Here is a 26254-nt window from a genome sequence, read left to right on the forward strand (position 1 = left end):
ACTATGTGATTTAAAAAATCTTATTTTTGTTCACATGGTAATGTAGCATATTAGTTTCTTAATGGACCATTTACCTTTTCATAGTTTATAAAATCATTTTGAAACAACACTAATTGTCAAACACATGAACTTAATTTATAAATCTTGTCGAGAAAAAGTTTGATCGCAGGTAGCTTACTGTTAGATACATTTTAGATCATACATTATTGCAAGTGATATATAGCTAAAAGTAGAAAAACATTTTTGAAATAGTAGTGACACTGACATCTGTCTCTGTTCATAAGTTATTGAGACAATGAATTACCAGTGATCAATGCAGGCCTAGTGTTGGCCCCTCATGTTTTAATACTGCATGTCCAGGAACCTCCAAGTATTTATGAATTTTTCTCTTGGCAGCCGATTACGCTGGCTATGGTTTTACAATTGGCCATGCGCGACACTAAAAAAAAAAAAACAGTTACTTCTTGTCAACATCTTACAGTTAGCAGAATGTACATTTCATATTTATAAATAGGAGAGTAAATTACTATAACGTAAGACTTTGCTGTGGATAGACTGTGATAAAAGCTTGTGACATTCTACTTAATTGATTTCTAGCTGGAGATGAAAAACAGCAGAGGCTAAAATGAAAATCATGTCTGAGTTGACTAATGCACAAGATGGTCCATTTTGAAATTTCCACTTTTGTGTTTCTGTGTGTGTCTGATACCAGAAGTCGTAAACAATTACATCGACCTTATCTCCATGTTCAAAGAACTGTGCATGGCTCTTAGTAATAATATTTCTTGTAGGAAATTTGTATGATGAAATGAAGGGTAAGTGGAATAGTGTTCCAGAGGAAGATTAGGATTTAATGCCCTGTTGACATCAAGGTCATTAGAGATAGTTAACAGGAAGAATAATGGGCAGGTTCAGTATACCCTCAAACACTGTAGGGCAAGTAAAGTTTTTCGCCACTATCTATTCTGTGCTATCGCATAGAAAAATAACTTCATTACCTTATTGGTATTGTTTTGACAGTGCAGTGAAGTAAAAACTTCACTAAAAAATGTTATTCCTATTACAGAATGGATCACAATACATGTCAATGCATGCTGCAAGAATGTGCAAGACATGAAACATGCCAGGAAATAATTAGAGGTTTCGTTATCGGTCATGTCTTATGTCTTACTGTCTCTTGATCAAAGATATTTAGTCCATTTTGAGCTGTAAAAATTGTTCAATATTTTTCCCACTGGTATTTTTTTGTAATGACACAGTAGTTGGCAGAGTTGACGGTTCATCGGCTGGAGCCTGTGATGACATCTCAGAAAGGTTTCTTTTGTCTTGTGACACAGACAGATTGATAGAGGAAAATTCTTGAGATAATGCTGTTTGGCTCATGGGTTCTGTTTCCACTGACAAGGAACTTTGCATAGCTCTTGGAAGTAAGCTAACTTTTAAGTAAAAGTGATGAAAACAAAGGTAAGTGGAACATCATTTCAGTGGACTTTTCCTGTGATCACCTGTGATGATTTTGCCAAGTTTTTCTCTGTAACTGTATCGTAAGGTCTTTCCATTTCAATTTCAGCATTTAATTTGAAGGATAATAAATAACTGTAAAAAACATGGTTCTTTAATTCCCTGTTGTTACAGATGGGTGAAAATGAACTTTGTAAGTGTAGATGGAGTGAGTAACTTTGCATGTATAATTACAGTACTTGTAAATTTTTCCCACTGTGAGATATGAAGGAACTTCTTCTTTAACAAAAAAGGAAAAAATCATGTGTAGTGATACGTCTGATAAAAGTAGATGGGGGACTTTGACATGTGTACTGCAGAAGCTGAAGCGTAGCTTCACCTTCTTAGTCTGGCTGCGGCCTCACACCGGCTTCCCTGCTGCTGCCTTCCACTGGTAATATTAAACATAGTAGTTCTACTTGGCATTGGTTTCATCACATTTTCTTAAAAGCTATCCTAACAGCCTGCTTGTCGCTTGCCGTGACAGCCCAGGCACCATTGTGAACACCGCAATGCAAAATAATGGGTTTGATATCCCTGTGTGTCATGGCTCCCCCATCACGTCTCAGCCTGACACACAGTGTGAAAACACCCTTGTTCTCTACACACATGATTGATCTAATGGACAGAGTGAGCAGCAAATTGCAGCTCTTTGCTGATGGTGGTGTACAGGAAGTTGTCACTGAGTAACTGTAAGAGGATACAGGATGTTGACAGAATTTTTAGCTGGTGTGATGAATGTCAGCTTGCTGTAAATGTAGAAAGATGTAATGTTAGGACTGGTAGTGTGCTGCTTGATACAATCACGTCAATTAAATATCCAGGCATAATGTTGTAAAGCAATATGCAATGGAAAAAGCACATCAGGTTTGTAGTATGGAAGGCAAATTGTTGACTTCATTTTATTGGATGAATTTTGGAAAAGTGTAGCTCATCCATAAAGAAAATGCCGTATGGAACACTAATGTGACCTATCTTGAGTACTGCTCAAACGTTTGGGATCACCATCAGGCTAGGTTGAAGGAAGTCATCAAAGCGATTCAGAAGTGTGCTGCTAGATTTGTTACTGGCTGATACGATCAGCACGCAAGTATTACAGAGCTGCTTCAGGAACTCAATGGGTATTCCTGGAGAGAAGATAGTGTTCTTTTCCGGAGGCACTATTGAGGAAATTTTGAGAACTGGCATTGGAAGCTGACTGCAGAAGATTCTGCCACCACAACCTTACGTTTCATGTAAGGACCAGAAAGATAAGATGAGAGAAATTACAACATGTACTGAGACTTCAAGACAGTTGTTTTCCTTGCTCTGTTTTCAAGTGGAACAGGAAATGCTATTACTGGTATGGGTATGTGGCACTCTCCACCTTGCACTGTATTGTGGATTGTGGAGTATGTGCATAGAGGTATGGCTTGCCTAACATGTATGTAGATTTAGACGTAGAACTTTGAGCTTCATGTTGCAAGTAGAAGTAACAATAGGGAGGGGTGAAGACTGGGTGTTGGGAAGTTGTTGATGTGTCTTTTACTTATTATGTTAGCAGTGCCATGGACAAAAGACTATATGTTTAAAGGAGCAGATCTCATTTAATTGTAAAAAGAGAAACTGAATATTGTTTTGAAATGAGAAAAGAGAGTTGTAGTATGAAGGAGTTGGTTCATACAGAGCAAAGTGGCACAGTGGCAAGATATTGGAGAATGGTGGTTTAAATCCTTGACTTGCTATTCAGAATTAGGTTTTTTGTCTGTCTTCCCCAATTTATGTTTGTGCTCCATCTGTTATGTCCTCAACATCAACAGTACCTCAAACCACAAGTGCCATGTCCCCCCCGTCCCATAAGACTTGCTCGAATGACTGAAATAGTAGAACATAGCCAGTGAAGACAAAGATTTACATTTTAAATCCTGGCCTTGCATACAGTTGTGATCTTTTACACACACACACACACACACACACACACACACACACACTGATAAATAACAAGTAATATGAAGAATAAACTAGGAATATAGAAGTAACAGATGATCTGGATAAAATAATTCCCCAATTGAAACAAACAGATGAACAAGTAGCCCCAATAAATCCTAGGAAAAAAACACCAGTAGTGTAATGACGAATGTGATAAAACAATGAAAGGTAGACACCAAGCCTGATTAAGGCATCAGAGGAAAAAAAAATAACTTAAAAAACATTAAGGAGGGCTAAACTTCAATATCAAAAAGATATACTTTCTATGATAGAAACAAATAGTAAGAAAATAAACTCACAAGATTACTACAAAGCATTTTGCAGACAACTCCAAGATACAATCCCCCCCCCCCCAACATTAACCCTAAAAGATAAAAACAATAATATGACCCATAGTGATAAAAGAAATTTAGGAATTTTAGCAGAAACATTTAGCGAACTACTAAATTGCAAAGATCCTCCTGAGCTTTATGAAATAAACACAGAACTCCAATAAAAACCCCACCAGAAAATATAAACTCACCGACAATTCAGGAAGTCAACAAAGCTTTGAGCAAGCTCAAGAACTACAAAGCAAGTGAAGAAGATCAAACATTTGCAAAACTCTGGAAATACGCAGCAGAACTCGTGAAGATGACATTACATCAGTCCATAGTTAAAATCTGGATCGGAGAAGAGCTACCAGTACATTGGACTACAGCTGTCATACACCCATTACACAAAAAAGGAGAAAAATCTAATAGGGACAACTACAGAGGGAGTCCCCTTTTGGATTGCACATATAAAATGTTATCAAGAATCGCTGTAAAGACCAACTTGAAAAGGAGCTAGGAGAATATCAAGGAGGATTTAGACCCTGAAGAAGCTGCCCAGAACAGATCATCATATTAAAATTAATAATGGATGCCTACAAAAGGAGACAAAAGCAACTAGTCATAACCTCTGTAGACTTCAAAAAAGCTTATGATTACATCCACAGATCTTGTATGCTGGACATATTAAGAAATTTTGGACCTCATCCCAAATTATTAAAAATGATAAAATTAACCCTTACAAACACCAAGTCCAAAGTAAAATGCAGAGGAGAACTATCTGAGCCATTTATGATTAAAAAAGGGTTAAGACAAGGTGATGGTCTATCACCACTGCTCTTCAACTGTGCTCTTGAGTACTTGATGAGAGAATGGTACAACGAGAATCCTAAAATCATAACAGTTGGAACCAAGAAAAATGATGTAAACCCAAATTGCTTGGGATTCACAGATGACATTACATTACTAGCCAATAATGTACAAGAAGCTAGAAATCAAATAATGAGCCTGCAAAATATAGCACAAAAAGTAGGACTCCAGATATCTTTCGTAAAGACCGAGATGATGGTAACAGACCCGCTAGTAATAGACTACACAACAGTAGGCAACAGAAAAATTAAAATAGTGAAGCAATTTAAATATCTTGGAGAGATTATAACACACAACTTGGATGAAAAACCTGCTTGGCAAGAAAGAAGCAATAAAATGATAAAAGCTCAAAAAGTAACATGGTCTACATACAATAAGAAATGTCTATCAGTTCAAACAAAATTAAAACATTACAAGACGGTGGTTCAGCCAGAGGTAACATACACAAGCAAGACTCTTTTTAAAGTTACTCAGAGAAACAGAGTTGACAAAATACTAAAAGTAGACAGAAAGAAAACCTAGAACATGCTTAAATAAAAAATACAAGAAGGAAGGACAATGAGAGTGAGTGCTGAATGAAGTAGAGTACAGGGAACTGGAGCCCATCACAGATACTGTACGTAAAAAGAGGATTTCTTCCTTTGGCCACATAATGAGGACACCAGAACATAGATTAGCAAGAAAAATTATGCAGAAACTGGAATCTGAAGCAACAAGTAGGATGGATCAAGGAAATTAAAGAGGATACGAGAGAACTAGATATAACCTTGGATGATCTGCAAAACAAGACAGAAAATCTCAAGAAACTGAAAGACAAGAAAATAAAATTTAAACCAAAAGTAGACCAACGACACACAATGAAAAGGGTATTTAAATATGAGGAAAGACAGGAAAGATCAAAACAAATGAAAAGGTACTGGACTGTTAATAAAGAACGAAACATGTGCTTACTGAAGAAGAGGACCAGGAAATGATTGACTAAAGTGGTCCATTGAGACTGTAAAAGCTAATAATAATATATAATGTTTTCGATGATGATCATTCTGTCTCTTATTTAAAACATACAGGTTCATTTTTTTTTAATAAATTTCTACCTTCAATATGACCAAAATTACAGATTGAATATGTGTATTGGACCTCATACAGTTTAATTTTGAAAGTCAGTACATATTGAAACACTTCTTTGTAATTATCAAATTCCAGAAATTGTCAAGGCTAATGATTTGCATGTCACCTGTGTCACCATTTGAAATTTCTTACATTCAAATCTAATTATCAGGACCGCAGTGCTCACCATTACATGCTCTTTGCATCAACTTATTGACAAAATCCTGGTTTCTTGCTTATAACAACATTCCAGCTATTGGAGACTCAGCTACACAGCTACAATGGAGGATATACAGAAACCACATGAAGCATGCCATGGCTGCCATTTTCTCATTGTCATGCTGCATCTTTATTTTTATTTATTTAGTTTTTATTTTTATACATAAAATTTATATTTATCGCTCAGCAAAGTGATCCATTGAGCCAACAGTATCGGGAGCTAACTTGATGACATGACATGACTAGGCAAAGCCTCACTTCAGAAAAAGTACTGCCCTTTCTTAACTGACATTGGGAGCTTGTTGTTAACAAAATCAAATATGTGGTTGGTGAGAAGGAGAAAGTGGAAGTGCAGACAGAAAATGTGACTGAACTTGCAGTCAAAATGTTAAAGGCGATAGCAAGTCGATGGTGTGTGATTTGGTCAGGGGATGTGATGCTGAGCAGAGTGAAATTGAAGTATCTACCCCAAAGAAAATACAGCAAAGTGCACACAATAAACATCTAATTGACAATGTGAGTCACCATTCTGCAATAACTTTGCAGGTTATAATTTACAGAATTGGACTTTGAAACTAGCAAAGAAACTCTGACAAGGGGAGGGCATGGGGTTGGGGGTGGGGACTAAAGAACGGATTGTATGATGATACTGTTCAAGGTGCCCAGTACCTTAACCCCTGGTGAACCTTAATTCAATAGATCTTGATGAGATTAATTTATTTTTCATCTATTAAAATGTCCACAGTCTACATAACAGCACAGTAGCATAGTGTGTAATGTCACAAGCTAATACACAGAGTACTGTGTGTTTGATCCTACTGTAAAATGAATTTTTCTTTTCTTCTTGCTTGTTATTTATTCTTGCTCTATTGTCACTTTTGATAAAAGCTTACAACAACTTCCCATTACACTGGTTATAAAATAGATGACAAAGAGGTAAAATACAGTTGCTTTCATATGTAATACACGGCAGGTGCATACAAGTGTATTTAGTTATTATGTTACAGTTTATAATTCTAAGGTGGTAGTTGTCACAAAAACACCGGTACATAAATTATCGCATCATCAGTAAAATAGGGGACACCTTGCTTCAGTGGCATTACATTTTCAATAAATTTAAGGAGAAACTTGTGTGATTAACATTCTGCAATAGTGATTTTCATATTTTAATTTTACTGCCATAAACTGCTGTCTAACAAATTCAAGTGCCTTCTCCTTTATTTTAGGTCTTGTACACTAGTGGATTTCGATGTCAACAAAAATAGTAATTATGTAATTCCAGCACTGGGAGATATCAGGCCCCTTAAATGTGTTACCATTTGGTCAATTTTTATGATACTCATTTCAACTTGCATTCTCCACTTCCGAAAAAAAAGGTTCCTTCTATGAAAATTGTTTTTAAAATGTGCCAGAATAGAGTTGTCATGTACAAACGAGGTGACATAGCGAACTGCACTAGAATTTTTACAAAAGCATGAGGCACTGAATGCTGGCAGAATGGTAGTTTCCGAGGAGTGTTTTCGAGCAATAGTGCCACTCTTAAGTTTGGTGTGCTATGCATGGTGCTAACACACAAACAGCACTCCACTTGTAAGGATAATAGTGTATGCTGATACTGGCTCTCTTCCCTGTGTCTCAAGTGTAAACAAGACAATGTTGCAACTCTCAGCAGATCTTCAGTTCAGTTTGCTGAATAACTCATTTTTTGTTGTGTGTGTTTTATTATCATCTGTTCTGTGACATTGCTCCACTGGCACCATTGTCCAAATAAAAGAATTAAGAACCCCACTTAATAAATTTTAGAATGCTGTGATCCACTTGTGTTATAAAAATTTGTCGTAGTAGAAGATGACTGAGTTTATATCAAAGTATTAACCCAATTTGATTTCACTTTTTACAAGTTTTTCATAATTAGTGACTTCTTTCTTTTTTTCAGTTACAGGACCACTATGCAGTTTTGGGCTTGAGTAAACTGCGTTACAAAGCAACAGAAGAAGATATCAAGAAGGCTTGTAAGTCTAAATAAATCAAATATATATTGTAATGGGTACAGATAGATTTAAATTTGGAGGATGGGGGCTTAGAGTGCATGGCAGTAGATGTTTAAGTGGTTAGCAAGAATCCTAAAAGTGAAACGAGATTGATAGGCAACATTTATTTTCATGCAGTGAACATCAGTGCAAGTTGCATTACATGTAGGTCATTCCTTGGTTGTGACATTTTAACAACAAATACACTTGAGAAAAGCATCATAGGTAGCACACTGTACTTCCTAAAATTTCTGGCTTCTTACATTATAATAGTCTGAATTTTAAGTAAATTGGTCTAGAAGTTTGAAGCAGTTAATGTAAACAAAATTAAATTTTTTGTTGCATGCATGAATAGTGACGAGTGGGAACACTTCTTTTCCAGATGGTAGAGATTTTATTAAAATTCCATTCTCTTGGTCCATCACTATCAGCGAAACACTGTTTTATTATAAATTACATATTCACTTTTAAGACATAAGAATAGTAATTTCTCTCAGACATATATTTCAGTGAAATGCTGCTCTACTATGAATTACATTTTCACTTTTAAAACACCAGAATAGAAATTTCTCTCAAACACGTAAATCACATTTAAATTTTAGTTTGAAAATGTTGCATCTGCGACTGTTTTGTGTGTGACAGGAAGAGATGTAATGCAGTAGTATGAAATGGGAGAAACAAAATGGAGTTTACATTTGAAATTAACATAATATATGCAATACAAAGGGGAGAAAACAGGTGTGCAGATGTACATTTGTTCCTGAAACACAAACTGGCCTCTATTATTTATCAAATTAGGAGTTTGTACTTTCTTCATAATTACTGATACTCCTTGCAAGACCTGTCATCATTTACTGGCCAAATCCAATACTTCCCACTGGGATGCTTGTAGTTGAGGAAGACTTGGTTAGTTTCTTTCTCATATTCCTTTGCTTCCACAAAATAGCCCTGCTTCCTCCTGGATCTTCCCACTGCAGTTAAAGAAACAAATACAAAATCCCCTTGTTTAATGTTGCTATTTCCTTTGCTAGATGAGGACTGTTTTTTCACATCATCATCATCTTCTTCTTCTTCTTCTTCTTCTTGCTGACACAACCAAACTGTCAGTGATTTGTCCTGTTCAGAGATTACATATATTTTCAACACACATTCCTTACTGGATGTTGCCACATAATGAACTTCATGAAGGAATGAATTGGTTGTAATTTTTCCAGTGTCCATCCAGATATGATAATGATGATATAACTACTTCTGCAGTTGTGAAAAGCAGCACTACACCTTTTAAATTCTGTTTTGCACATTTCTAGAATTTATGTGATGAGTTTATTATCTCTTGATGTGATTTCACCATTAATCAAATAGTTCTTTCCAAAATCGCCTCCCCCCCCCCCAAAAAAAAAAAAATCAACTGTCATGTGAAGTGGCAAAAAAATTCCAGTCAGCAGAAATATTAAAGTCAGACTGAAAATATGAAAGATTGGGCAGTGTAAAGTGCTCTTTGAACTGTGCATCACAGCCATCAGAAAATATTTCGATATGCTGAAGATTCGGTTGTGCAGAGTTGCAATTGCATCTTTCACATCTATCTGACAAGGACTCAGGAGTTTCCAGGGTCACATACAAGGAGGGCCCTTAATCCTTGTATCCTCTGTGGAAATACTCCTGTTTCTCTTCCTATATGTTCCACCAAAAACTGCATATTAGCATTTGAAAAGCCATACATACCACCTGGGCTGTGCCAAATGGTGAGCACCTTTGAAAGCTCAGTCTCTGTTGGCTGAGTACTAGATTGGAGAACTCATAGTCATTGAGATGGGAGCTGGTGAGTGCTGCCAGTCATCTGTAACCATAAATTCTGAGTATGCGACCGTAACCACTGTTTGGTGTATCACAAAACAGAGATCACTGATTGCGAGGTTGGTACAAACCTCGATTAAAAATGTATATATAAGAATAACCACAACCTCAAAGTGAACTGTGTTCAGTTGAAATGAATGACTGTTGAAGCATAACAGTTTTTAGCCAGCACCTTTGAGGCATTTGTCATACTTCATTTATACAGGGTGAATCACCTAAAACTTGCACCACAAATTTTGCAGAAATCAGAAGTGCTATTCATGTGTGTTTTCCACAAAATGGATTAGTTGTCAGGGGCTCGAAATGTTAGCCAATAAAGAGATTGTAATAATACTTATTTTTTGTGTAAATATACACTTTTTTAAATTGGAACAATACTTATTGACATTAACAGACTAAATGTAGGTAAATTAGAATGTCAGTGGTGTTTGTTGCAGGATTCTAGTGAGAGTCATTTATGAGAGATCACATTTTGAAAAGTTCCCACACCAACATTTGTTTGTGCCATTCATCCTGCGTAGTTGCTAGGTACAATGTTGTTATGTTTGCTTACAATGCACTTGTGTGTTCCTTGAGTGCATTGTGACTTGGGACAGTTCAAATAGTAGGTTGTGACTGGATGATGAGATGTACCAATGCAGAAAAAGCTGACATGCTCCTAGTGTATGGAGAGTGTAGGAAGAATGCAATTCATTCTTGTGTAGTGTATACGGCAAGATATCCCAATAGACATAAACCATTTTGGCAGTTATTTATCAACCTCTTTAATCAGTTGTAGTGTAACACTCAGACAACATAACACGAAGGAACAAGTGGTGACAGAAGAGGAGGAAATTAATGTTCTTGCTGCTGTTGCAGTTGATCCTCATGTTAGCTCCCTAGAAATTGCATAAGAAAGTGATATGATTCTGGCAAGTGTTGTACACATTCTCCGTTAACATGAGTTCCATGTCTATCACATGTCTCTGTATCAAGAGTTGCATGGAAATGATTATGAGAATCGTATTAAATTCTGTACATCGGCATTAAGACAGGATACTCCAGATGATAGTGTATCTTGTTTAGTGATGAAACCACATTTACCAATCGTGGCCAGGTAAACTGCTGAAACTTGCATTATTGATCTGTTGACAGTCCTCGTTGGCTTCATCAGGTGGAATGCCAGTCCATGGAGTGTAAACTTGTGGTGTGGGATGGTGAACCGTCGGCTCGCAGGCCCATATGTCATAGGCGGAACACTGAACACAAACAAGTATTGCAGCCTTATAATGGACCATCTTCCACAGATGCTAGAGGTAATTCCTCTGCAGACTAGGTGGAAGTTGTGGTACCAACATGATGACTGTCCAGACCATAGCGCATGAAGTACAGCAGCATGAGAACTGTTTTGAAATTGTTGGATTTGGCACAGAGGACCTTTACTTGACTGGCAGATTCCACAGATTTGATGCCTGTATTTTTTATGGGGGAAAGCTGAAAGACACTGTGTGCGAGGACGAGGACATATTGAGTATACCCAATCATAACAACACTTTATTACTGCAGCTTGTGTGGACATCTCCACTGAAATGCTACCACATGTGCAGCAGTTCTCCCATACCCTTCTGAAAGCATGTATTGCCACTGCCGACAGTCATTTTGAACACAACCTGTGATGGTCAGTTGCCTTGTTACTGGTCAAAATCCACATACCTAATGTATACACTTACGTGGTTCTTTAGTGTGCTACAACAGGTATTGTGAAAGTGTTGGTGTGGTTGGTGTGGGAACTTTTCAAAATAAAATATCTCGTAAATGGCTTGCACTTGAATCCTGCAACAAACACTACTGACATTCTAATTTACCCTACTTTTAGTTTGTAAATGTCAATAGGCATTGTTCCAGATATAAAAAAAAGTGTGTATTTGCACCAGAGATACACTTCCTAAGTATTACTGCAATCCATTGATTGGCTAACAAAATGAGGCCCTGAATACCTGTCCACTTTGTGTAAATCGCACATCAATAGCAGTTTCCAATTCCCACAATATGTCCAGTGTAAGTTTTAGGTGATTCACCCCATATATGACATAAAATACGACAAGGGAACCCCCAAACGCACATGCTTTTGGCCGTGACAAGCCTGTTTTTTGTTGCATGTTTCTAAGCACCACACATTTGTCAGCCATAGAGAGTGGTGACATTCCCTTTATTTCATGTATTATTCCAACTAGAACTTTCCATTGCTGCTATCAGGGCTCTGTCTGGGTGGACTCTTTATTACCGTAACTGCTTGAGGTACTCCTGTGGAGCCCAGTAGTCATTAAAAGAAAAGAAAATCACTCAGCAAATCAAGTATACCACTGGTGAGCACTCACGCCCATTCTAACTAAAGAAATTGTTATTTAGTGTACAGGGGAATGAAAACAATATAGGCTACAAGTAATGGAACACAGCTCAAACTGCAGAAAATGCTTTTAATTCAAAAGAGACAAGAGGTTTCATAACCTGTCACCCTCATATATTCAGAAGGCATTTTCTGGGTTGGCTGGTGGTCAGTGAAAAGGCTGAGAAACAGGACTTTGCCAATAAAGACCTCTATCTCACATCAGGCAACATTATAATTAAATTCCAAGTGGCCGTGGAAATATCTAGTTGTCACTGAGTTGCTCAATAGTCTAACAATGGATTGTATCATACAGGTTTATGGATACAGAAATATATAAACTGAAGGAAGAATGGGAGAGCAATGTCATAGACACAAGGAGTATTGGGAAGAGGGTTAATAGTGAGCTGTAGATGATGACAGCTTTTATTCTGACCCAGCTCACAGAGTGCAAAATTATGTTTCATACTTCTAAAGATATGATCCTATGTACCCAATCCATCAACACTTAAAGGACTTGGCACTACTGCCAGTGCAGAAAACCAACACTTCGGACCAGCCTTCCTCCTACCAGGAGGGTAGGTCATCGGCATCTCGCATACATTGTACCCCTCCACCACAGCAAGTATCAAGTACCAACCACTCCATTAACGTTACTGTACTACTGGAGAATGGCATTCAGAAACAGTTGTGCAACAAAGTATGGTAAGTACACGGGGGTAGATCCTGAAATGACCGAGATGACCAACTCCTCAGCTTTGGAATCACACTAACTTCAACATGCACTATGCTGCAAATGGTTGATCTTATGAAAAACATCACTTGTCAGACCTATTTCATGGGAAATTTTATTCTCTTTATTTTCATAGTCAACTATCAACAAGATGTGCAGTACAAAGCTGCAGTACACAATTAGGAGTAAGTAGTTCATAAACTTTCCGGTTTACTACATTATTATCTGATACTGAAGCTAACACAGTGAATCCAACTTTCTCTACTTCATTAATTACATACAGTATAATAGTGTCTGTTTAGTTGTCACAACTAAACTGTCCTTGTGGAACATTTAAATTGTTAAGAGATATAATAGTCGCAATATCCTTAAATTTTGAAAAAAACACATGATATTGTGAAAACTTGAGCTGTTTTAGCTACATTATTATCATCAGTTTTGATGTATTTCCTCTAAAGATCAAACGAGGCTCAGTGTAAATTTCATCCAGGAGCACTTTTACCTGAAGTTTATGATCTTTCAACATTTCTTTTTAATCTTCGTGTACTCTGTACAACCATCAGCTTTCTTACATTTCATGGCTGTGGCAAATATGGACAACCACTCTTGTGTTCATCAGCGTATGCTGATGGTGACTGTACATAAAGTGTAGCCGCCAATAATGTGTTCCCATCTGGGACTGTTGTCATTTTTAGTTAAAAAGTGGATTTGTTCCATTATCATTTGCTGATGTGAACATCTATCACCTTAAAAAGCTCTTCTAACATGTTCACTATGTGATGTTTGTGATGTCTTCTTTAGACGCTACTGACACAAAATATTTAATTAGATTATCCAAGGCATGCAGAGATTTTACTATCACACAACTGTTGGGCACTTTATGCTGAGGAATTTTATTCATTCTCAAGGAAAAGAGGACATGCAGATAAATCTTAAGTTAATGTTGGGTAGTTCATCACTGGTATCAGTAAAACACAACACTGTTTTTGTTCACCCTTAATACAACTCCACAGTCTCTTGTTATGGATAGCACTTGAAAATTATTTGCTTATGTTTTAGAAATTATTAGTAGCATTCTGCACTTTGTACTGCCTATAATCTTCTAAGTTTCTTACCACAGCTTTTTTCAAAGTAGTCACTTTCTGCTTCACTTAACTGTCCACAAGATGGCCTAGTTGTTGTCAGGTACCATCGCACTTAACTGTCCACAAGATGGCCTAGTTGTTGTCAGGTACCATCGCAAATTAGGGAAATTTGATGGCACTGCTTCTCGTTTAAGATTTGGATAAGTCCTTACAAATGTCTTTGCCTTTTCATCAACTTAAAGCTGTTCCAATTTTACTATTTACCCTTCACTAAAGTTCTTTTTGCATATTATAGGCTTCTGTAAGTCAGTGGGCATTTTCTCAGCCCCTTTGCTTTAGTTTTCATCGCTGGATAAAGGAAATGTGCTGATTGTTTCATTCTGTGATTTTTATTTACTGTTACAGCCAGTAACACATCACCACCTTGGCATTTTTAGTATCAGAAAAATATGTTCAGTATATTTATCACAAAATAAATATACACATTTTCCAAAAGTATATGTATATATTTAGTTAATTTATACAATAACTGACACCATAACCTATAATCTGAGAGATCCTTGAAAGTTCTCTTTTAGAAATTACAGTTGCTACATATACTAGCAGTTAGGAAACACTTACGAGTAATAGGACTGTGACTTTATAATCTTCACTTCAGCAGCTGAAGATAACACACACAAATAACGAACCAGTCCACGCAAAAGTTCTGAATCACATGTACCGAAGAGTCAAGCAGTATATTGCTCCCTCCTACGTATATCTCGCGAAGAGACCATGAGGATAAAATCAGAGAGATTAGAGCCCACACAGAAGCATACCGACAATCCTTCTTTCCACGTACAATACGAGACTGGAATAGAAGGGAGAACCGATAGAGGTACTCAGGGTACCCTCCGCCACACACCGTCAGGTGGCTTGCGGAGTACGGATGTAGATGTAGATGTAGATGTACAAACAAACTAGTAAACTTATGTGGAACAGATCTACTATTTTTAGTCAGCCGTGATTTTAAACATACTGATGGTCCTGTACTTGAAGGCTACATCCTCCACAGGAAAGACAATGCTTACAAATGGTGGGGTGAAAGGTGGGCAGTTTTCATTAAGTACACATATCACTCTTCCTGTGGGCCCTTAACCATAACACTGCAAGCAGTGGCTGTCACGTTTTGTGCCCATGTTAATGTCACAGCGTGTTTCGTGCCCTGCCACCATACTAGCGTATTGAGAGTGGGACCCTTGCTCCACTTATCATGGAACTCTCATTTATCTCTCTGTTTAAGAGTTGTCAAACACATATTACACTACCTGCCTCTGGAGTAATTGTGAGTCCCACACACAAAGTGAGGAAATCATATTGACGAACACAGGTTATGCTGAAACTTCCAGATTAAAACTGTGTAACCGACCAGTGCTCTAACCCACAATGCAGGGTGAAGAGTCAGTCACTTTAGCCATAATTTATTAACAATGTCACCTTTAAAATGTTTGTCACCTTTTTTCAACCTGTTTTGCTCTTTTAGGAAGAAAATAATGTAATTGATGAAAGGAGAAATTTTAAAAATTCAGCAAATGAAGCTGGCAGAAGAGAATACAAACATTTAAAAAATGAAATTGAGAGGAATTGCAAAATTGCTTAGCAGGAATGGCTAGGAGAAAAATGTAAGGATTTAGAAGCAAATTTTACTAGAAGATAGATACAGCCTACAGGAAAAAAGAGAAACAGCTGTATGAATATCAAGAGCTCAGGTGGTAAACCCGCCCAAAGCAAAGAAGGGAAGCTGAAAAATGGAAGTAGTATATAGAGGATCTATACAAGGGAGATAAACTTGAAAGTAATCTTATAGAAAGAGAAATGGACGTAGATGGAGGTGACATGGGAGATACGATACTGCTAGAAGAATTTGGCAGAGCTCTGAGTGATCTAAGTTAAAACAAGGCCCCAGGAGTAGACGATATTACATCAGAGTTACTGATAGCCTTGGGAGAGCCACACATTACAGAACTCTTCCATCTTGTGTGCAAGATCTATGAGACATGCAGAATACCGTCAGACTTTAAGAATAATTTAGCAATTTCAATTCCAAAGAATGCAAATGCTGACAGTGTGAAAATGACTGAACTGTCTGTTTCATAAGTCATGGTTGCAAAATAATAAAACAGAAGAAGGGAAAACCGGTACAATCGAACCTCGGCGAAGATCATTTTGGATTCCGGAGGAATATGGGAACACGTGAGGCAATACATATACATCTACATCTACATCTACGTGACTACTCTGCAATTCACATTTAAGTGCTTGGCAGAGGGTTCATCGAACCACAATCATACTCTCTCTTTACCATTCCACTCCCTAACAGTGCGCGGGAAAAACGAACACCTAAACCTTTCTGTTCGACCTTTTATTTCTCGTATTTTATTTTGGTGATCATTCCTACCTATGTAGGTTGGGCTCAACAAAATATTTTCGCGTTCGGAAGAGAAAGTTGGTGACTGAAATTTCGTAAAAAGGTCTCGCCGCGACGAAAAACGTCTTTGCTGTAATGACTTCCATCCCAATTCGCGTATCATATCTGCCACACTCTCTCCCCTATTACGTGATAATACAAAACGAGCTGCCATTTTTTGCACCCTTTCGATGTCCTCCGTCAATCCCACCTGGTAAGGATCCCACACAGCGCAGCAATATTCTAACAGAGGACGAACAAGTGTAGTGTAAGCTGTCTCTTTAGTGGACTTGTTGCATCTTCTAAGTGTCCTGACAATGAAACGCAACCTTTGGCTCGCCTTCCCCACAATATTATGTATGTGGTCTTTCCAACTGAAGTTGTTCGTAATTTTAACACCCAGGTACTTAGTTGAATTGACAGCCTTGAGAATTGTACTATTAATTGAGTAATCGAATTCCAACGGATTTCTTTTGGAACTCATGTGTATCACTTCACACTTCTCGTTATTTAGCATCAACTGCCACCTGCCACACCATACAGCAATCTTTTCTAAATCGCTTTGCTACTGATACTGGTCTTTGGATGACCTTTCTAGACGGTAAATTACAGCATCATCTGCGAACAACCTAAGAGAACTGACCAGATTGTCACCCAGGTCATTTACATAGATCAGGAACAGCAGAGGTCCCAGGACGCTTCCCTGGGGAACACCTGATATCACTTCAGTTTTACTCGATGATTTGCTGTCTATTACTACGAACTGCGACCTTCCCGACAGGAAATCACGAATCCAATCGCACAACTGAGACGATACCCCATAGGCTTGATTAGAAGTCGCTTGTGAGGAACGGTGTCAAAAGCTTTCCGGAAATCTAGAAATACGGAATCAACTTGAGATCCACTGTCGATAGCGGCCATTACCTCGTGCGAATAAAGAGCTAGCTGCCTTGCACAAGAGCGATGTTTTCTGAAACCGTGCTGATTATGTTTCCTTCGAGGTGATTCATAATGTTTGAATACAGTATATGCTCCAAAACCCTACTGCAAACCGACGTCAATGATATAGGTCTATAGATGGATTACTCCTACTACCCTTCTTAAACACTGGTGCGACCTGCGCAACTTTCCAATCTGTAGGTACAGATCTTATGGTGAGCGAGCGGTTGTATATGAGTGCTAAGTAGGGAGCTATAGTATGAGCGTAATCTGAAAGGGACCTAATCGGTATACAATCTGGACCTGAAGACTTGCCCGTATCAAGCGATTTGAGTTGCTTCGCAACCCCTAAGGTATCTACTTCTAAGAAACTCATGCTAGCAGCTGTTCGTGTTTCAAATTCTGGAATATTCCATTCGTCTTCCTTGGTGAAGGAATTTCAGAAAACTGCATTCAATAACTCCGCTTTAGCGGAACAGTCGTCGGTAACAGTACCATCAGCACTGTGCAGCGAAGGTATTGACTGCGTCTTGCCGCTTGTCTACTTTACATACAACCAGAATTTCTTCGGATTTTCTACCAAATTTCGAGACAATGTTTCGTTGTGGAACCTATTAAAGGCATCTCGCATTGAAGTCCTTGCCAGATTTCGCGCGTCTGTAAATTGTAGCCAATCTTTGGGATTTCGCGTTCTTCTGAACTTCGCATGCTTTTTCCGTTGCCTCTGCAACAGCGTTCGGATCTCTTATCAATTTATGAGGTATGAGTCTCTCAATTGCTGTTGCTACTATATCTTTGAATTTGAGCCACATCTCGTCTACATTTGCATAGCCAGTTCAGAAGGAATGGAGATTGTCTCTTAGGAAGGCTTCTAGTGACACTTTATCCGCTTTTTTAAATAAAATTATTTTGCGTTTCTTTCTGGTGGATTTGGAAGAAATGGTATTGAGCCTAGTTACAACGACCTTGTGATCACTAATCCCTGTATCAGTCATGATGCTCTCTATCAGCTCTGGATTGTTTGTGGCTAAGAGGTCAAGTATGTTTTCGCAACCATTTACAATTCGCGTGGGTTCGTGGACTAACTGCTCGAAATAATTTTCGGAGAAAGCATTTAGGACAATCTCGGAAGATGTTTTCTGCCTACCACCGGTTATGAACAAGTATTTTTTCCAACATACCGAGGGAAGGTTGAAGTCCCCACCAACTATAACTGTATGAGTGGGGTATTTATTTGTTACGAGACTCAAATTTTCTCTGAACTGTCCCGCAACTATATCATCGGAGTCTGGGGGTCGGTAGAAGGAGCCAATTATTAACTTAGTTCGGCTGTTAAGTATAACCTCCACCCATACCAATTCGCACGGAGAATCTACTTTGACTTCACTACAAGATGAACCACTACTGACAGACACACATACTCCACCACCAATTCTGCCTAATCTATCTTTCCGGAACACCGTCTGAGACTTTGTAAAAATTTCTGCAGAACTTATTTTAGGCTTTAGCCACCTTTCTGTATATATTAATATTTCAGCTTCTTTGCTTTCTATTAGCGCTTGAAGCTCAGGGACTTTCCCAGCACAACTACAACAATTTACAACTACAATTCCGACTGTTCCTTGATCCAAGCATGTCCTGAATTTACCATGCACCCTTTGAGATTGCAGCCCACCCCATACTTTCCCGAGGCCTTCTAACCTAAAAAACCGCCCAGTCCACGTCACACAGCCGCCAGCTGAGCGTAGTGAACTCCTGATCTATTCTGCGGAACCCGAAACCCCACCACCCTATGGCGCAAGTCAAGGAACCTGCAGCCAAGACGGTCGCAAAACCGTCTGAGCCTCTGATTCAGACTCTCCACCCAGCTCTGCACCAAAGGTCTGCAGTCGGTTCTGTCGACGATGCTGCAGATGGTGAGCTCTGCCTTCATCTCATAAGCAAAACCGGCAGCCTTTACCAAATCAGATAGCCGCTGGAATCCAGAGAAAATTTCCTCAGATCCAAAGCGACACACGTCATTAGTGCCGACATGTGCCACCACCTGCAGCTGGCCGCACCCTGTGCTCTTCATGGCATCCAGAAGGACCCTTTCCACATCAGGAATGACTCCTCCCAGAATGCACACAGAGTGCACACTGGATTTCTTCCCCTCCTTAGCCGCCATATCCCTAAGGGGCTCCATTACGCCCCTAACATTGGAGCTCCCAACTACTAATAAGCCCACCCTCTGCAATTGCCCGGACCTTGAAGGCTGAGAATGATCCTCTGAAACAGGGCAGGCAGCTGCATCTGGCTCAGCCAGAGACAGTGCCTGAAACCTGTTTGTCAGACGCACCGGGGAGGCTTTCTGATCAGCCTCCGAGGACGTCTTTCCCTGCCTGCCACGCCTTGGAACGACCTTCCAATCAACCACAGGCGAGTGCTCAGCCCCACTGCAGGCAGCAACCGGAGCAACCACAGCGGCAGACCGGTCTGGGGACAGGCGGGACAAGGTTGACATCCCCGTGATACCCAAGTCCGGCTCCCCACAGTGGTGCCCATTGGCAACAGCCTCCAGCTGCGCGACCGAAGTCAGCGCCGATTGCAGCTGTGAGCGAAGGGATGCCAAGTCAGCCCTCATCCGAACACAGCAATCGCAGTCCCTGTCCATTCTAATCGATGTTGAACAATAGTTACTGAAACACGAGTCTGCACCTAGATAACGCAAGCGAAACACGCAAAGAATGTATTAACTAACCTGTACAAATGCCTAATGACTGCACTACAATCTGTCTGAATTTACAATTACAGTAACTGAAACTCGAAATTACACCTTCTATACGAAACTCTCACACAATTTAGGTAAGAATCTACGAAGTAAACACTAAAGCGCGATGCTACAACTCTCAAATACTAAAATATGCCCGAAATTTATGAATTAAACAATGCAAGTACCAAAAACACGCAAAGAAATTAAGAATTAAGTTATGTAACAAATAAGTAAGCTAGGGGTATACGACTTGCTGCTGCAGCTGCTTATCCATCGGCGGCAGTGAACACCGACCCAATGACTTAAAAGACAGGTTAAGGAAAGGCAAAACAACGTTTATAGTATTTGTAGATTCAGAGAAAGCTTTTGACAGTGTTAGAAAGCTTTTGACAGTGTTGGCTGGAATGCTCTCTTTGAAATACTGGAGGTAGCAGGGGTAAAATACAGTGAGCAAAAGGCTATTTACAATTCGTACAGAAACCAGCCGGCAGCTGTATGAGTTGAGAGTGCATGAAAACAAAGCAGTGATTGAGAAGTGAGTGAGACAAGACTGTAGCTTATCCACAATGTAATTCAGTCTGTACACTGAGCAATCAGTGCAGGAAATCAAACAAAAATTGGAAGAAAAAGAAAATAAAGTTCAGGGAGAAGAGATAAAGACTTTGAGGTTTGCCAATGACATTGTAATTCTGTCAGAGACAGCAAAGGACTTAGAAGAGTAGTTCAGCGGAATGAAAGGTGGGTATAATATGAACATCAACGAAAACAAAACGAGGAAAGTTGTTGAATTAAATCAGGTGATGCTAAAGGAATCTGATTAGGAGACAAAAGTCACTTAAAGTAGTAGATGAGGTTTGCTGTTTGGGCAGCAAAACAAATGCTGATGGCTGAAGTAGAGAGGATATAAAATGTAGACTGTCAATGGCAAGAAAATCATTTATGAATAAGAGAAATTTGTTAACATCAAATACAGATTTAAGTGTTATGAAGTCTTTTCTGAAGGTATTTGTCTGGAGTGTAACCATGTATGGAAGTGAAACATTTACGATAAACAGTTTAGATAAAAAGATAATAGAAGCTTTAGACATATGGTGCTACAGAAGAACCGGAAGAATAAATGGGTCAATCATATAGATAATGAGGAAGTACTGAATAAAACTGCGGAAACAAGAAATTTGTGGCACAATTTGATGAAAAGAAGGGATCGGTTGACAAGAACATTTTGAGACATCAGGGGATCACCAATTTAGTATAGGAGGGAAGTGTGGGGGGTAAAAAACCATAGTAAGCAAACCAAGAGACGAATAGAGTAAGCAGATTCAGAAAGATGTAGGTTGCAGTACATTATTTGGAGATGAGGCTTGCACAGAATAGAGTAGCATGGAGAGCTGCATCAAACCAGTCTTCGAAATGAAGACCACAACCACAACACTGACAATGACAATAACAGAAAGAAAATAAGTTGTTTACTTTTGTTTCCAAGTTTCTGAATTCATGTTCGTTCATTTAACATTCGGCAATGCTCCTATGATGAAAGTAGTTAAAATCTTACCGAGAGGGGGGGAGGGGGGTTCTGAAAATTGAGATAGTTTGTTCCTTTTCGTTTTTTTTTTTTTATATTTTGTGCAACTGTTGTTACTAGCAGATATAGCTTGAAAATAAACTTTTCAAAACGAGTAAATGCAAATTCCTTAGTGGCTGGCTTAAAAAGACATATAGTTTGAAAAGTTAAGTCTCTGCTTGGGGGGATTAGTGAAAGTGAACTATTTTGTAGTTTCTTTTCTTGCTATATTAACTTTGAGACAAAATGTTTTCAGACAATTTGTAAAGTTCCACCACCATTGGATCAATTTGGACAAGGAAATCAGTGGTTCTCAGTTACTTTATGGATTTGTTAAATGATATTTGTAACATTTTTAAGATGATGTTTCCTAATGGTGTTCCTGAGCATTTTTCACTTTCTTTTAAGAAAATGAAATCCCTAATAATTGCTGGATTAGCAATATATTTCAGGGTAGAAGCAGCACATTCAGCATATTACACATTGAATTCAATATAAAAAATAAAAAATAATTGCAAACAATCATTACATTTTGTTCAGAGAGTAAGTGGCGTATAACTTTCTTTATTGGCAAAGCAGATGGTAAAGCATTACATAAGAAACTATGTGAAGCACTTTCTGAAGCCAACTTGTCAATAAAAAAGTGTTCAGGCTTTTAGATAGTGATGTCCAGGAGATCTGAGGTAGACAACTTATGAACATCAGAACTTGTAAGATTCATACAATTCATAATGCTTTTGTAAAGGCTTTGGAGTGATTAGGTGAAGAAGAATCTGAATATCTGACCAGTATTCAACATTATTTTGACAGGTGGCCTATTCGCCAAGAAGAATTTGAAAGAATTCAGTTTTAAGTTTAACATACCACACAACAAAGTTTTGAGGCATACAAACACAAGGTGGCTTACTTTATGACATTTAGCCAGCAGGATTTTGGAATGGTGGGATGGTATTTAGTACTACTTTCTTAAGTGTATACCTCTAAAAATGAATACTCCTACTGTTTAGTCAGTATCCTACAGTGTCATTGCTATGTAAAAAAATAAAAAAATCTTCAGTGAATGCAGAACTTCATTTCATAATTTCATCTGCAGAACTATGCGGTTCACACAATGTTTTCAAAGCCAAACACCTTTGATTCACAAGTTGCAGACAGAAGTAAAACATACTTCAGGTCTTTTTGGCTCATGTTTTGAAGGTTTCTGCTTTGTGAAAGATTGAGTGTGTTTCTGAAGTTCTTTGTAATGAACTCTTTGCATTGTATGATATGCTTCGTTTTGAACAAATAGTTGTTAGCAAGCATGTAACCGTAAAGCTTTGTCAACTGGAAGAACAAGATAACTTGTGTTATTCAAAACACCCAAAAACATTACATCACAACTTGCAAACACATGATGGAAAAGACATGCTTATCAAGTGCCCCACTGAAAAGTTTTAGGTTTTAGATCCCAGAGAAATAAAAAAAAGTGACACATTAAAGGCTGCAAAAATGATGCCGTTTGATGCCTGGAAAGATTTCGTATGAGACAAGTGGAATGTTCTACAGTTTGCAACAGATCACCCAGCTTTAGATAACAAAGATATTGACAATTGCTGGCAGCAGCACATCTCAAAAACAGGCTCCTCATCCAAACAGTTAAAGTATTCAAATTTACCGATACTTTTTAAGGCTTCTCTTACATTGTACCATGGAAATGTGGACATAGAGAGAAGATATTCCATTTCGAAGCACACACAGTGGTGATTGAAACCATTTGGAACAATGTTTTGAATGTGTGGGATGCTTTGGCGTAATACCCCCATTTTCTCTCTGTGACCATTGACACACAGCTCATTAGGAATGGACAGCAAACACATGCAAGTTATACTACTTATAAGGAAGAATTTAAAAAGGCAAAGAAAACTTGAATTAGAAGAAAAGTGAAAAGAGGAACAAACCAAATGCTTCTTGAAGAGGAGATTTAAACATGTTACCGTGCACCTGAACCACCCGGTATTATTAAGCGGTCACTCAGGCACTGAAAACTTGTTCCTTTTTTAATGTATTTGTGATGTTAGCTTTTATCAGCAGTTACTCTGCATAGTTTTTATTTGTCTTTCATGTTGTTACTTTTGATGACAACCTCTATTTCAGTATTGTATTTCAAATCTTGCTCATTGTGTTTGTGAATTTTTCCTCTTTGGTCTGAGAGATATTTATAGTTTTGTTTGATTTTCACTGCACTCATCAGTCCCATAAATAATATGACTTCTCCAAGTCTCTTCGTTTCTTTCCCTGTATTAGGATCTACAAAACATTTATAATTTCTTAGACATTTCATTTGAAATACCTAGAACAGAGGAAGGGACCAATTTGAGACCATTGTAATTTCTCTTCTGAGTGTATGTAGCTAATCCAACAGTGAAATGGCAACAATTAGCAATCGTGCAAAGTTTTTGTTGCTCATTGTTACATCTTGGCATGTGCATATGTCAATGCCAATCTGACACAGTTTATATTGTGCAGTTCAGGTAATATTCTTTGTTGTCTGAAGACATTTTCGAAAATGTCTTGTCAACATTCTGATGAAGAAATGTTGCCTCTTGGAGAATTCCAATGTTGAATCGTAAATTGACTCCAATGATGAAGATTATAATTTTTTACCTGTGACAAATGAAGACGTAAACAAGGAGCTATTAGTGGAGGAGAATTTGGATACTGAACTACATCATTTCTCACCTGATTACATTGCAGACAGGCAGGCGAGTGTTTTTTCTTTTATAAATGTGTTTATGGCCCCTGATTTACCCCTGTGGGAAACCTATTTTCGGATCCAGCATTTGGGATTCACCTTCCTCACATTTAACCCTTGTCAAAGCTCTAATGCCATAATCTGCCCTCTAACATTCATACCCGCCCATAGGATTTCAATTGTCACCATATTGAAAGCTGTGTAATTATGCAGAATTTGTGGTATCCTGTGTGGACGGTAGCTCATGATACCTCTACAGAAAGCCACAAGCTCTGTGAACTGAGTTTTACATGCACACCGGCACAGTGATAAAACAAGACAAAAGCTTCACTGGTGCATTAAATTGGACACTACTGGCTGGCCAGCTGGTCCATCTAACCAGCAGTGATGTGAACTGTTGCAGTTAAGCTGTGAAGATAGATGAGCAGAGAAACAAAATAGCTTCGAATGTCATTTAATTTTTGAACACAATGGAATAATATATAGCAAATCTGCAGCAACACGCTTCTTTGGGGACTAGAGGGAAACATAACATGCTCTCGTTCTTAGCTAAAATAGTATTGTATTTAAAAACAATAGCAATGTAAATTCCTAACATAAAAATATGGTAATTTTTCTGCATGAGGTATGTATGACATAAAAGCATATTGCAGGGATTTTGCTATATAGTAAATATTGAAGGCGCAGAAGGTGTTAGTTATAATCTTCGTTTGGTAATCTCTGAACTCCTTCCATATCCGAATCCAAGAATACAATTCAGTACTGGAACAGTCATCTTCTACATTGATAATGAGACAATCAACAACAGAAACCACAAAATCACCCAAGCACCACGTTTTGTCCTCCTCTTACAATGTGCTGCTCTGCATCCCGTCAGCGTTCGGTAGTAACACGTACACGTGACAAAGCTTCATGCATTAGTCCCAGTATGTCTGGCAGTTTAAATGTCTTGTTATTCCTCTCGACAAATCTGTTAACTTGATTCCAGGTCAGTTCTATTGGGTTCATTTTGCAGTGGTACAGTGGCAACTATAAAAGTGCAGCATTTGTACAGTGTGCTCAGTGCTGTGAAAACTACTGTTTTCCATGTTTCTATGATGCTTATCGCCCTGGTTTGTCTGAGATCACATCTGTGGTATGAAGTAATGTACATAGTTCAAATGAAAAGTATTTGTTTTTCAGTTTTTGTCCATAATTTGTAAGGTTTTCTCAATTTAAAGAATCTTTATTAACAATCTCTTATAAAATATTGGTAATAATTCTTTATATTTGCTATGAAAATGGCAATTTTGCACCAATATGCAATTAGAAACAAGAAGACTTGGATTTTTCATAAATATAATAATTATATATGTGTTAATTAGCACATATTTGTTGAATTTTATATTTTAATGATGTAGGTATTTGAATTTAATAAAAAATTTTAAAAAATTGCCAAAGCAAGATTCGAACCAGCAATCCACATAATATGAAATGAACCATTCTCCAATGCTACCAATTCAGCTACACCTCTTGTTTACAAATGCTTCTTAATTTTAGTGGATAATATCCTTCAAAAAAAGTTCAAAGCTGACTTTATCTGTAAACTTGTTAAAAATGCTAAGAAGAACCTGTTTCTCGCCACATTTTAATGATGCTATATACGTGTGTTTCACTACAGAGCAGAAAGCAGTGTCGGTCATTTTCACAGTACTTTTTAACAGAGAGACAATCAGAGCACAACTATCGTTTACAGAGACTGCAACTGTACACAACTTTTGAAATAAAATCTATGTAGCGA

The 26254-nt window shown here is 38.1% G+C and overlaps 1 protein-coding gene across 1 annotated transcript in view; it reads left to right on the forward strand.

Moving 5' to 3' along the window:
- Positions 1 to 26254, forward strand: part of LOC126298361 (dnaJ homolog subfamily C member 2-like) — a 195450-nt gene that overhangs the window by 26629 nt on the left and 142567 nt on the right. The window contains exon 3 of the mRNA XM_049989661.1: positions 7912 to 7987. Within this exon, the coding sequence (XP_049845618.1) occupies positions 7912 to 7987 (76 nt within the window). The remainder of the gene's footprint in view (positions 1 to 7911; positions 7988 to 26254) is intronic.

The sequence above is a fragment of the Schistocerca gregaria genome, chromosome X, assembly GCF_023897955.1.
Source record: "Schistocerca gregaria isolate iqSchGreg1 chromosome X, iqSchGreg1.2, whole genome shotgun sequence".
NCBI lineage: Eukaryota > Metazoa > Arthropoda > Insecta > Orthoptera > Acrididae > Schistocerca > Schistocerca gregaria.